Source organism: Gossypium raimondii, chromosome 7, assembly GCF_025698545.1.
Source record: "Gossypium raimondii isolate GPD5lz chromosome 7, ASM2569854v1, whole genome shotgun sequence".
NCBI lineage: Eukaryota > Viridiplantae > Streptophyta > Magnoliopsida > Malvales > Malvaceae > Gossypium > Gossypium raimondii.
Genome location: NC_068571.1, coordinates 37496839 through 37510477, shown reverse-complemented (window position 1 = coordinate 37510477; position 13639 = coordinate 37496839). Strand labels below are relative to the sequence as shown.

Genomic DNA, 13639 nt, shown 5'->3' with positions numbered 1-13639 from the left:
CTAATCCTTTTACCCACCCCAGATTTTCCTGGAAAAGAAAATTACGAGTTAACTCACAATATGTTAGGTTGGGCATTGGACCATTCAAATCGTTGCGATATTGACAGTATTATCTGTGTGAGACTTTTTAAGGGACTAGTAGTCTCTCCGCAATGGGTTGTCCAACCTTCCATTAAGATTATTATAATTTATGAGAGGAAGGTTGAACTATTGATCTTAGCCTTAAAAGATTCTAAGTGAGTCAACAATGTGAGTGAGCCACTCGACCGAAGACTCAGCTCAACGTGGTTTAAAAAGTAAGGTATAAAATAAAAGTACAAGGACTAATTTATTAATTTTTGAAAAATACATATTTTAAGTTACCAAAATAATGGAAGCTTTTCATTTCCAAATAATAAGAAGGGAATTGCCGCCCCTTTTTTACCAGTGGCGATGAAAGGAGGGAGATTTTTTAAGGTTTGTGGATTAATTCCAATTAGGTGTCCTGTGATTACTAAAAATGATAGTAACATAAAAATTTGTGAATTATGAATTGATTCCAAATGATAGGGATTAATGAGGAAATTTCAAATAGCGGAAGCCCTATAAAAAACGAAAAACACCAAAGTGTTTATGTTGCAATTAATCCCAGATTAAGAGTTTTTAAAAACCTCCTTTTTCTTTTTTTAATGAAAAATTTACCACTATGTTAATGAAAGATGGAAGAAAATGAAACTTGAAGTTCTCTAACAAGTTTAATTGACCTAAACTTACAACATAACTTTAAAGTGAAATATACAATGTACAATTTGATTTCTTTAAATAACAAAATTTGTACATTATTGCATTCTTTATGTCTACAAAATTTTGATTAGTAATACCCCTTAAATTCACAACAAAAACCTGTTAAAGAACCAATGATGAAAAGAAAAGGAGAGACTTCATTAAATGCAAGGAAAGAGAAAATAGCTAAGGAAACAAAATATTGAGACAAGGGAGTGGATAAAAATGGAAAGATAGGGGTAAACACATGAAAGAAACTGTGACAAACTTTGGTGAAGCAATGCTTGATGTCGGCACAAGGCAGTAAAGAAGCTCCTAGAAGGAGAGACAACTCATTGTTATGAGTCAACCAAGTTATCCTAGAGAACGATAAACACCCAAACTTGAGGTTCATAATAATTGTATTGTAATCCAACAATAAATGAATGTTAAACAAGTTTTAAATACTTTATAAAAATTCCTAAACAACTTTGTTCTTGAACACAGTCTGAGTTTAATTTATTTAATATACTAATAACAATTTTAAGGTCTATGAAAATTAATACTCCATTTAGTTTCAGAAAACAGAGGTTATTTCTAAACAAAACATGTTTAAAATTTTAAAATAGTTTTGGAAACAAAAGTGAAATTTATAAAACAACAAAAGTATTTTTATATTTTTATTTTTAAGAATAATATTTATTTTCTATTTTTAAAATTGAAAAGCACATTTGAGAAATAGAAACAAAATTTTGTTTTAATAATGAAACCATGTTTAATACTATCGTTCTATGATAGAAACATGAAAATGATATAAAATAAAAATTCTTACATTTTATGGATAACAAACTTGATATTTAAAAAACGATTAAAAAATATTTTTGCATTTATGATTTATGAATTGTTTAACTTCACCAACATAAAAGGGCAAATCTGTCAGGCCAGGAAAAAAAAAAAGGCAAATGAAGGAATCAAAGTACCGAACTCAGCTCCACAAGATCCTTGTATTTGCTATCCATGGCCACGCTATGTTTTTCATCCCTCAATCCTCTATCCTCTCCTTTTTCTTCTTCTTCCTCCTCTTCAACTAATCATTTCCTCCCTCAACTATCCCTAACAAAGCAAGATATTTCCACACTGTCCCGTACCAACAATTCTAAACGTAGGAAGCTTCTATATCACCCCACAAGGCTCATTCTCCACCCTGTTTTGTTGCTCACCGGTTTTGATAAGCCCTTAGATACCCAAAATTTTCTTGCCACTATCAGTGTTTTGGCTGCCATTGCACTCTCTCTCTTTCTTGGCCTCAAGGTATTTCCCTTCTATCAAATACCCTTCATTTAAAAAACAAATTTGGTACTTATATATGTTGGAATTTGATGGATTAAAAATTATCTTTTTCCACTTTCTCTTGGTGGGTTTTTCAGGGTGATCCCGTCCCATGTGATCGTTGTGCTGGAAATGGTATTTTTTTTTCACTTTTTGGTTACTTTTTTCTTTTCCATTGTTTTTGGAATGATGATAATGAAGCAAAGTAGCATAGCTTAAAATAGCCTGTGTTCCAATTAGAATTGGCAAATCATAATCTTTGGTGGTGTCAAGAACTTTACTAAATTGAATCCTTGTGTTTAAAGAATAGTTTAGAAGAAACTATAATTTGTTTCTTTTAAGTTTTGGTTCTTATTTGGCAATGATTAAATCAAGTTCCTTCCTGGCTTCCTCCATAGAACCCTTGCATCTTCTTGTGAAAAAACATGTGATTTGTTGAGGAAATGCAGGGTGTTGATTAATGTATGTGTTATTGTGATGGATGCAGGAGGTACAAAATGTGTCTTTTGCGAAGATGGTAAGATGAAGCAAGAAACAGGCTTGATCGATTGTCGGGTGTGTAAAGGTGCAGGTAAGATTTACTTAAAGGTCAGAACTCAGGCTTAGCTCAATTGGTTCTCGTACCCAACCTATCCTTAAAAGGTGACATCCTAGCAGGTCTGGCACTCCAATCCCAGCATTGGAACACTTTCTCCTACCCTCTACCTATGATCTCCTTTGCACCAAAAAAACCGAAGGATGCTTTATTGATTGTTTAATTTTACTTGATACATGACCTAGACCTTATTTTTGCTACCATTACAGTGGCTGTTTCTCAATAGACTTTACATCACCAGAATGTGCATTAACTTGGAAGTTATTGTGTATATGAGTTATTGTGGATAAAAGTACCATGGAGGCAGTTATACTAGGATTCAGAATGTATTTTACCCCCTCTACTAAAAAATAGACAAATTAGTCTCTGTACGTTAAATCAAAGAGCGAACCGGTCCTTCTATTAAAAAATCATTCATTTCTTTTGTTGACGTACATGAATCAATTTTTAACAATACAAATGGATGAAATTTTTAACAGAAATGACCAATTTGCTCATTAATCTAATGTACAGGGACTAGTTTGCCCATTTATTGAGTAGTGGGGCAAAATGCAATCCAACTCCTAGTATAGGCCCATTTCTTGTGTGACATCCTGTTTAATCATTCATTGTTGAAATAATGTTTCAATCTGTTGGACTGAGCCTCCTTGCTCTTATTTGTTAACCCCATTGCTGGTATTGTTGTAGGATTGATACTTTGCAAGAAATGCGGAGGTTCTGGATATTCAAAACGTTTATAAGCTGTGGGTTCTACTTCCAATGATCACAATATATTTTTGCTTCCCTAAGGCTAATTTACCAATTACCAGTGCTTTTAATTCATTCATCCCAATCACTTTTTCCTTTTTATTTTGTGTCCTCTATCAACTAAGCACGCGGTTCTATATATCTAACTCTGGATTTTATTAACAAAAGTTGTAAATTTCTATTGTGATTATCTTTTGTTTCAATAAGTTAGATGGCTTTGATGTGGAGTCATATCATATACAAGTATTATTTGAGATGATAATTTGAGAGAAAATGCATATAAACTATAACCATGATTAGAAATTAAGCAAAGTTGGTGAAAGCTTAAGAGTAAGAGTAGAAGCACTAATCTAGTAGTTTTGAGTTTTGACAAACAATAAGGCAATTGCAGGTACGTTGCATATCTGGCAAAGTAGAACAAGAACAGGTATTGGGCATTGCTGAAGCCCCATACCTGGCAATCATCACTTCAACACAATCATACTTCCCATTTTCCCCACATGGTGACCCATCCATCGTTAGCTCAATCGGGCAAAATTGGGTACCTACAAACATTAACACATTTGGACATTAGAATAAAATTTTAAAGGTGATAATATGAATTAATTGAATTCGGGTGTTTATTATGTTTTAGTAGTACCTTGGGAAAGAGAAGGGGAGAGGAAAGCTAGTAAAAGAACAAGGCAAAGGGCAATTGACTTCATTGTTTTTCTTCTATCTTTCATCGGAAAAAGAAATAATTTATAGCTGCAAAACTGAACGAGTTTTGGTAAGAGAAATTAAATTTCCCAAATCAGTTCTATAGAGATATTTTATTTTCAAATTTAAAAGTATTCGGATTTATGATTTTGGAAATACTAATAAATAATTGAAAAGATGTGGAAGCATGCATTTAAATCAGTTATGAATTTTGAAAATATTAATGTTATTTGTGGTTTTTTTTAAAATTTCGACAGAATTTTTTTCTTGAAAAAAATATATAAAAAGTTTAAATTCGTGATGACTAAATCAAATATGATTCCTTTTCCATGACTAAATGACGTCGAAATTTATGCAAATGATATCCAGATCTACTATCTAATTTGATTATTAGATTTCAAGGTGATTTTTGGCAATTGAAAAAGTTTCATGTTCTTGCCAAGTAATACGATAATAGGATCTTGTTGAAATTATTTAGAAAGACAATCAAAGAGAAAATCAAATATAAATCATGAAATTATCTTATTCACAATGAATAGGCAGAAATAATTTATTGTAACTCAAATTATATTAAAAAAATTTAATAATTTTTTACACTTTATTTAATTTTCATTTTTTTTATTGTTTGTCAAATTCATCATTTTTATTAAAAATTTTAAATATTGAAGTTCCTTGTTCAACTCATTATTTATTTATTTATTTTTGGTGAACAAAAAAACATTACAATAAAAAAATTTCTAAGCCATATGCTCTTTATATTTTGTTTTGCTCAGCGGTGCCAACCTCCGGGCTGGCTATCACTCACCTTTTTCTCCCTCCCATCAATCTTTTTTTTATTCTTCTCATTCACTTCACATGTTTCTCTCTTTTTAGTTTGCAGATCTATTTTGTGTGTATCTTTGTTGTCTTCATAAGTTGTGATGGACAAACTAAAACTCCACTGGCAACCAGTAGCTTTTTCTTGGAAAATGGGTGGCTCTTCGTCAACTTCTTAATCTGTTTCTATTTTAAGAGTATTTCAGAATAATAAATGATTTCATGAGTCGATTGGGACTTGTATTGTTTTAAGTTTTATATTTTTTTTGTTTGTTTTTCTATTGTTTAATGAGTTTTCAATTTTAAAAGTTTTTGCCTACCTTTGTAGCACATTTTTTAGTTTTAAAAGTGGTTTTAGGGATGTTTTTGTTGTCAACTTCTCTAGTTTGGTGAATGCTCGATTCTTTTGTTGATTTTTGATTGATGCTTTGGATCATCCGAGGCTAATTTCCTTATCGTATTAAGTGCTTGGAATCACTCCAACTATATCATGCATGAGTTGTGGCAAAGCCAATTATCAACATGTAATGATGTACTATTGATGTAGAGGCTAAAACCTTTGTTCTGTTGATAGAGCTTGTCCTTCACCATCTACAATGAGTGTTTGTTATTTTTTTCCTTTGAATTGTATGGTTCCATTCATTGAATGAATTAAAAATTTACCTTTTAAAAAAAACCATTACAATAAACCTACTTTAGATTATGGCCAAGCCCGTATTGGGTGCATTCCAAATAATTGCAGGCCTCCTTTTTTTTATCAGTAGTCATTCTTGTAAGTTCATCTATCTCTTTGTTGTCTTCTCTAGATACGTGATGGATTGACCATTGCATTGGTTTAGCCAATAATTGTTGAATTCTTCTAACCAAAGCGGAATTCAACACCCTTGAATAACTGCCTTGTATAGCTTGTACCGCCTCCAAATTGTTTGAAAGAAAAATCAAACTGTCAAATCCCCGATCAAGTGCAATCACCAAACCATTCAGAATACCCCATAATTCAACGTCCAAGATAGAACAACTCCCCAAAAATTGATTGTAGCCAAGGATCCATCTCCCGTTCTTGTCTCGCATGACACCCCCAATCGTAGCTAACCCTGAATCCTCCTTTATTGCACCATCAATATTCAATTACATCCAATTCCCGAAGAAAGGCAGAATTTAAAGCTTGAGAATATTTGTATTATGGGATAAGACATATTATTTAACCCAAGTGTAAAAAAATTAAACCAATTTCTCATCACCCTGAAACCGCAACATTATATTTGTGGTTGACTGTCTTTGATTTGTGTACGTAATTAATGTCTTAATTAGGCAGTAAATGTAGGACATTTTATACATAAAAGGAACTAGATATAAGGTGGAGTAAACCTTATTGGTTGACGGTAATTTTAAAGAAAACGAAAGAGTTCAAAATTGCATGAACTCTATCTTGTGATTTAAAATATTTGAAGCTGGCCTTTCATATTTTGAGATAAAGTTATTTGGAGCCTGCTCTATTTACACAATGAGTGTGCTTTTGGGAGACTCTTTTATTTGGCATTTTATGTGGAGTTAATTATTTTGGTTTTGGGAGAGAAATTTTGAGACTATTACTGTGATAGTAGAGTAGATTTAACTTTTATAACCAAATGAATCCCAAAATTGTGTGCAAAAATTAATTTGATTACATTTAAAATTACTTTCATAATAATGCAATTTATAAAATTCTTGAAGTCGTAACAATATACATGCCATGCGTCACAAGAATAGCTATGGGCAAAATCAGAAATAAGTCAAAGATATTATAGTATAATTTCCACGTGTCAAAAATATAGATGTTAATATGTTATGAACACGACAATATTAAAGGAGAAAAAATAAGTAGGAATTGTGGCATAAAAATATAAAAAATAATGGAAAACAACAAAATACGATCATCTCTTTACCTTTACCTTTACCTTTACCTTCACCTTTACCTTGTGCCCAACTCCATCTCTTTCTTTACCACCCCGCTCTGTTACCATCCAAAAACCAAAACAATCCCAAATTCAAAAAAAAAAAAAAAAACACCTTAAAGTCTAGGGTTTTCTTCTAAAAGGCTTCTTTGTTTTGTTGATCAAGATATTGGTTGATAATTAGCAGGTTTTCTTTACTTATAAACTCTCAACCCTCAAGTGGAGGTAAAGTAAATGATATGTGTTTCTTTGATTTTGTTTTCTGGGGGAGTTTGGTTGGTCAGAGTTTTACTAGTTGGTTAATATTTATTGTGGATTTTGGAGATTCTGCTCTTGTATTTTTTTTTTAAATTCAAAATATTATATATTTTTAGGGCTTAACTTTTGTTGATCTTTTGTCTAAGTGAACTGATTTATGCATCTCATCGGTGTAGTATCAGTGTCTTGTATCAGTGTTGACTATATATGTTTCCATGGTTTAGTCTTTATCAAGATGCTAATTTCTCTTCTGGTCACTGTTGGCTCCATTTTGTACCTAAGACTTATGTTCATTATAAAAAAAGGGAAACTTTGGTGTTTGGCCTTGCAGGAGATGGAAGATTCCAAGTCTGAGGCGCATATAACCTCAGCTGCAGCTTTTGTGGAAGGGGGAATTCAGGATGCTTGTGATGATGCCTGCAGTATATGCCTTGAAGCATTCTGTGAAAGTGATCCATCCACGGTATGTATGTCTTAAATTTTTTATTCCTATTTGTTTGATATGTGAATGGACATTTCTTTGATACTTATTCGTTGCATCCCTTGCAGGTGACCTGCTGCAAGCACGAGTTTCATCTTCAGTGCATTCTTGAATGGTAATCTATATCCATTTTATAAGAGTCATCGTAGATGCCTTGCTGGTCTACTTTCAAGCGAACTTGAACTTGACTATACTTTTATAAATCAGTCAGGGCTAGGAAAATTCTCTAATTGATTAGACTCATAAAACCAGTCCTTTGTCAGTGGGGATTAATGTAGCTTCTGTTCTTCTCTTATTGTTTAGAACTTTTGGCTTCTCTTCCTTATTCTTAAAATAGGGAGATTCACAAATTATAACAGAATAATATAGATATGTACTTATGATGCTTAAGTGGAATCAAGCTGCATTCTACTCTAGCGAGCCGTCAGATCTGAAGCAGTACTACAGCATCACTATAAACTTTATAGCATGGAAGGGACATTATTCATTTCATTTTTGTATCACCAGAAAAGAGGTAAAACCTCCATCAATATTGTTGGTATAACATCATGTTTGTGATAAGGGAGCATTGCAAATTATGGATGAGGCCTGATGTGTACTTTTGTTTGTCCATGGAATAAAAAATTAGCTATCAAACATTCCCAAATCTTTTAAATTCTAAAAGAAAGTTTCTTGGAGATAAATACTTTCTATTAGGAAAGGAAGTTGTTGTTCTTTGGATACTTATGTTGATGTTAGAGACTGGTTGAGGAATCTGAAAGTGAGGATTCTAGGAAACAGATTAACAAATTAAAGCTGTAAATTAGACATTATTGGGCCACACTTTGTGAAATTTATCAGTATTATCACTTCACATTTTTCTCCTTAATTAGGAAAGGTTTGGATTTTGTCTTATTATTTGTCATTCTTAGGAACAATGAATTGGTAAATCCGTAATTGTCATTATATCATTTATGTTCCAAAAATGTTTCAATTTGAAAATACCTTTTTTTTTTTGGACGAGTTAAAAGAATGAAAACTTTGCTATGCAGTTGGGGACCAAGGGGACAACAATGCATGTGGAATGCTAGATTATAAAGATAGAGGTAGAATAAACCAATAACATCATGTACCTTCATAATATATGAATGGACCATCTATTGTTAATATTAAAAGAGATGGACTATTTATTTAGACCATGGAAGCTTGTGTTCAAAAGGGATGAGAACCATGAAAGCAGGAGCTTTATATGGTTATCTTTTCTCCTTCAAAAGCAGGGTCTATTTATTTCTCTCCAAAAAAGCCAAAGAGTGAAGTGTTCAAATCTAAGGTTACCACATATGCTTAAAGTTTTTTGTGTGTCGGAGATTGGCCTTTGAGGCTTGAGATTACCACATATGTGTGGTGATATAAGGCTGGAGTACAGCAAGTATTTTGGTTAGATGGCAGATATTATAAAACGCTTTGCATTTGGCATCTATGCATATTTCTTTGATGATGAAGTGGTGGCTTGGTGCAAAATTATTCATTTACGCACCATTTAATTCTAATTACTGCTGCCAATTTCCTCTCATCTTTTCCTCATTTTACTTTTTTTATTTGAGTTATTGCTTTTTTGTAGTAATTCAGGACATTTGTTTTTCTTCATAACCTTGTTATATCTTTGGTTTGAATCTCATTAGTTGTGCAACTTTAATGAGGAACACTGATGTTGATAGATCACCATGTTGTCTTTTGTTTGTTATTTTATGTGGCTCTAAGTTTCACCTAGTTTCACTTGCCTCTTCATTTTTCTAGTCTTTATGTACTTCTGGATAGCCCTTTTTCTTTTCTCCCCCTATGGAAATGATAACCCCTAGGTTTTTGGTTGGAGTTCAAGATAGGGTCTGCAGGTTCTACCCCCTAAAGGGTGGATATAATGGCTGGTCCAGTGCTAGTAGCTCAAGATTCCTTTACTCCTTCTGCCTCCATATTTCCTGGCTAATGTTGTGCTTCATTTATGTCGTTATATTTACTATGCAAACTGGTGCATTCTTATACACTTCGTTATTACTAAGATCATTGCAATTTTCTTTTGTCTAGACTTACATGAATTATGATGTGAGAATATGCATGACAAATTGCTTTATGTCTGCTATGTTTATGCGATGCTTGATATCAGCATGGATTTCTACATGAGATTTTAGAAAATTCTATAAAATATGTGAAGTAAATAGCAACTTAGGCATTTATAAGAGTTATGTAGGTTGAACGGAGTGGGGTGTTATTGTTGGGGTTATGTTGTGTTTGTATAATATCTTTTAAGAAGTCTATGTTCTGATTGATACTTACAGAAGTACAGAATTCTGGAATGTAAGAGAGTATTAGGGAGGATATGTTTCTGATGTATGAACACGTGATCTCCAGGTTAAATTGCTAGCTTCTTCCATATTGCCATAATCTCGGAGCTATAATTCTTATAGTATAGTTCTTACATATATATTACAAGAAGTACCACATGACTGGATATATAGGAATCCAAATCAGTGGAACCACTCATGAGCTTCTACATCCTAGGTCTTCCTGCATTTGGCTTATGTTCTTTATGTAGCAGTCAGACAGAATGACTATGAAATTACGTTGATACTGCTGCATATCATGGGTAATGTAGGAGAAATATCTATTTTCCCACGGTGTAGTTTTAGAATTACCACTGCAAGAACTATGTGACCCTCTTCAGCTCCAATCATTCCATGTGATAAAAGAATCTGATGTGAATTTATTTGTTGAATGTTCTATTGATGTTCGTATCATATATGAGATATGATTGGAGTTCATGCTACTTGCTAAAAGATGGAAAGAGCAAGAAAGTATTATTATCTTATTTCTTATTTTTTCTATTTTAATCTTGTAGGTGTCAGAGGAGTTCTCAGTGCCCAATGTGCTGGCAGCCAATCAGCCTGAAAGATCCAACCAGGTTGGTAGTTTATCTATGTTTTATTACTGGATCCAGATTCTTCTTCCCCATTTATACTACATTCTAATCATTTCTCTTGCTTTGGCAGCCAGGAGTTGCTTGAGGCTGTTGAACGTGAAAGGAGTTTTAGGTTTAATCCTTCTAGAAATGCAGCCATATTTCATCATCCAACGCTGGGGGATTTTGAACTGCAGCATGTTTGTATTTGTCCTCTGCTAGTTAGACGTCTAGCATTCTCATTAAATTGACTGTTAAGCCCAATTTCTAAAGAAATAACCTTACTCGTACACTTGCATTCTATGCAGTTGCCAATGGGGACAAATGATTCTGAACTTGATGAGCGCATAATCCAGCACTTGGCTGCTGCTGCTGCAATGGGGCGAGCACGTCACATTGCAAGGAGGGAAGGTATGAGGAATAGGTCATCAATTCAAGGTCGTCCACAATTCTTGGTATTTTCAACACATCCAAATGCACCTTCTACTGGTCCTATATCTTCACTAGTTGCAACTCAAGGAGAAGTTCAACCAGCCCCTACAATCACTGTTGGCACTCCATCCTCGCCTTCAAGAACTGTGGGGGAAGAATCTTTGGTATCAATTACTCCTGAAACTTCTGCCCAAGCTGATCAGCAGTCTGCCTCTGCATCTCGCTCCAATGTAATTTTTGTCAATGGTCAAGGGAATTCCGTTCCCGTTAACAATAGGTAATTACTTTTTTCTACCTTGATTATCCTTATATATCTGTTATTAGGTAGTTCTCTTAGGTAAACAACACAATTTTCAACCTACCGTCATGTCAATCACAGTACCATATTCTTTTGTTGCAGGAGGTCTCCTAATCAGTCTTCTCCTAATAGTCAAGATCGAGCTGGACCTTCGGATTTCCAGTCATTTTCAGAATCATTGAAATCACGGTTTAATGCTGTTTCAATGAGGTACTGGCCGTAGGAAATATTTGAGGTTTTAACATGGGTGATATTTTGATGTTTTAATTTTACATAATTTATTATAGACTTGCACTTGTCTTTTGAAATATGGATCATTTTAAGGTACAGAGAGTCAATTTCAAAGAGTACAAGGGGTTGGAAGGAGAGATTTTTCTCTCGCAACACTTCCATGGCAGGTCTGGGTTTTGAAATTAGGGGAGAGGTTAATGATGGCAGCAATGCAACAGTCTTGCGCACGATAGAGCCTGTAGAAACCAGAGATAATATTGCCAGTCCTACTGTATCAAGCATTTTGGAAGATGGGTCTAATCCAGAATCAAATAACCACCAGATTGTAGATGCTGGTGTAGAAACTCCTTTGACTGAGACCAGTGCCCAAGCTTCATGTGCTGCAAGTTCTGCTTCCAAGTAAGTACCGGCTATGCATCAAGTGAAAGTGGTTTTGTGTCGAAGGTAAACCAAGAGGTTGAGAATTTCTTGCATGGTTCCATTATCTACATTCGTGTTGTAGATATGTTTACTTCGATGTTGGATGTACTCAGTAACCTGGCAACTGTAGTAGATGTAATTCATGAATGTCTAATGTGGGGTCAAATGGAGTGTTTCCAGATACGTTTGTGTTGGATGTTTTGCCCCTTCTGAAGCCATTTTCAATATCCTTGGAGTTAGACATCTGAAGCAAGCAGTTGGGTGATTGAGAAGAAAAGATACTGAAAAAGCAGAAAAGTTCATATATTCAAAAGTGGAGGAGAGTATGTAAATCAGCTTATGTCTTTAACTTTATTTATGATTTGAAGCCCTGTATATTAGCTAGGCACCCAAGTGTTGAAGATGTGAGGAACCTCATGAGGATCGTAATTTTAACAAGCACACACGAATTTTAGGTATTCTGTTAAATAAATGGTGCATTCTGATTATTTTCAACATCATTCCTACTCTATAAACTTATGCATATATAAACCGGTACGTTAATTTGAAATTTTTTATTTGCCTAATACATGGGCGTTCGTTTTTTTCTTTTGGAAAATTAGGCTCCGTACAAAGGGTTTAAAATTTTAAAACAAAACAAAAAAAAAATTGTTTTCATTTTAAAAAAATCAACAACTAGAAAATTAATTTTTAAAATGGAAGTAAAAGATGAAATATTAAAAAAAAAAAACAAATTCAGCCTTGGTTTTGTATTTTTGCTCCCAAATGAGTCTCAAAGATCTAAGGGTGGATGTAAGTAAAAAATTAAAGGATGGATGGAGGTAATATTTTATTTAAATTTAAAATTTAATATTTTGAAAATTTAAATTTCTAGGAAAAAACTTGAATTTTTGAAAATTTTGGGCGTTCAAGAGAATCTCTGATCTTTTATTGTCTTTTATAGGGACTTTTACTTTTTACAATGTTTTTATTGGAATTTGATCCTTTACATTATTACAAATATTTTCTTTTGCCTATAAAATTGCTATTTTTCTGATTATTATCATAACACAACTTTTGCAGGAAATTTTATTATGTATCTTCGTATTGTATATTTTTTGAGAGAATATTTGTAGATAATCCTTACTATTCATCTTGGTCTTTTCTTTGCATAAAATTTTTACTATTCATCTTCGTATTTTCTTTGTAGAGAATCATTATTATTCATGTAACTTTCAAACCCGATTATTAAGGAGGATCCAAGAATGACGTATCACTATGTTAAAATCCTTAATTTTAGAATATTTTTGGTGCAAAAAAAATTAAATCATTTGCCGTTCAAGACTAAATAAAATAGTACACTTTAAAATAATAAATACTTGAATATATTTTCATTAAACTTCAGTTTCGTAATCATACGTTTGAATATAACTTCATTCTTCAAAATTAAACACCTTGAAATCACCTCATGTCATGCATAATATAAAACATTAGAAATCTCATGATAACAATCGTCCTCTGGCGTAGTCCAAGCACTTCCTTTACTTCGGTAACAAGCTTGAGAAGGAAAGGTAACTAGGTAAGTTCAAAAGAACATAATGAGTTTCAAAAGAAAACATTCCAATAGTCATTAACAATTCAAGCAATTTCTTTGAACTCAAACACAGTCACAGAGTTCGCCAGTTGACGAGTACCAATCATAGATATATTATATGCCAATTTACTATTCCTTTAGCGTATACATTGC

The 13639-nt window shown here is 33.2% G+C and overlaps 2 protein-coding genes across 4 annotated transcripts; both read left to right on the top strand.

Annotated features, from left to right (window-relative positions):
• The first annotated feature begins 1684 nt into the window (after positions 1-1684).
• Positions 1685-3602, top strand: LOC105793117 (protein BUNDLE SHEATH DEFECTIVE 2, chloroplastic). Of its 2 annotated transcripts, none has more exons than XM_052633107.1 (4): positions 1685-2052; positions 2169-2205; positions 2558-2658; positions 3353-3602. In XM_052633107.1, the coding sequence occupies exons 1-4, from the start codon at positions 1759-1761 to the stop codon at positions 3356-3358; spliced, it is 438 nt and encodes a 145-aa protein (XP_052489067.1). In that variant the 5' UTR covers positions 1685-1758; the 3' UTR covers positions 3359-3602. The 2 variants fall into 2 exon arrangements, with proteins under 2 accessions (XP_052489067.1, XP_012477501.1); XM_012622047.2 differs by having other exon boundaries at positions 1686-2052; positions 2558-2641.
• Positions 3603-6851: 3249 nt separating this feature from the next.
• Positions 6852-12408, top strand: LOC105793129 (E3 ubiquitin-protein ligase RHF2A). Of its 2 annotated transcripts, none has more exons than XM_052633476.1 (8): positions 6852-7086; positions 7451-7582; positions 7669-7715; positions 10473-10535; positions 10624-10732; positions 10841-11241; positions 11365-11472; positions 11593-12408. In XM_052633476.1, the coding sequence occupies exons 2-8, from the start codon at positions 7454-7456 to the stop codon at positions 11894-11896; spliced, it is 1161 nt and encodes a 386-aa protein (XP_052489436.1). In that variant the 5' UTR covers positions 6852-7086; positions 7451-7453; the 3' UTR covers positions 11897-12408. The 2 variants fall into 2 exon arrangements, with proteins under 2 accessions (XP_052489436.1, XP_012477522.1); XM_012622068.2 differs by having other exon boundaries at positions 6853-7086; positions 11587-12408.
• Positions 12409-13639: the final 1231 nt, after the last annotated feature.

What these genes read in the sequence shown, in the direction of transcription:
- LOC105793129 (XM_012622068.2), top strand. Translation starts at nt 7,454, where the DNA reads ATGGAAGATTCCAAGTCTGAGGCGCATATAACCTCAGCTGCAGCTTTT. An exon ending in GTGAAAGTGATCCATCCACG is followed by an intron (nt 7,583 to 7,668) that starts GTATGTATGTCT and finishes CATCCCTTGCAG; the next exon opens with GTGACCTGCTGCAAGCACGA. An exon ending in TTTAATGCTGTTTCAATGAG is followed by an intron (nt 11,473 to 11,586) that starts GTACTGGCCGTA and finishes GATCATTTTAAG; the next exon opens with GTACAGAGAGTCAATTTCAA.
- LOC105793117 (XM_012622047.2), top strand. Translation starts at nt 1,759, where the DNA reads ATGGCCACGCTATGTTTTTCATCCCTCAATCCTCTATCCTCTCCTTTT. An exon ending in CTCTCTTTCTTGGCCTCAAG is followed by an intron (nt 2,053 to 2,168) that starts GTATTTCCCTTC and finishes TGGGTTTTTCAG; the next exon opens with GGTGATCCCGTCCCATGTGA. An exon ending in TGATCGTTGTGCTGGAAATG is followed by an intron (nt 2,206 to 2,557) that starts GTATTTTTTTTT and finishes TGATGGATGCAG; the next exon opens with GAGGTACAAAATGTGTCTTT.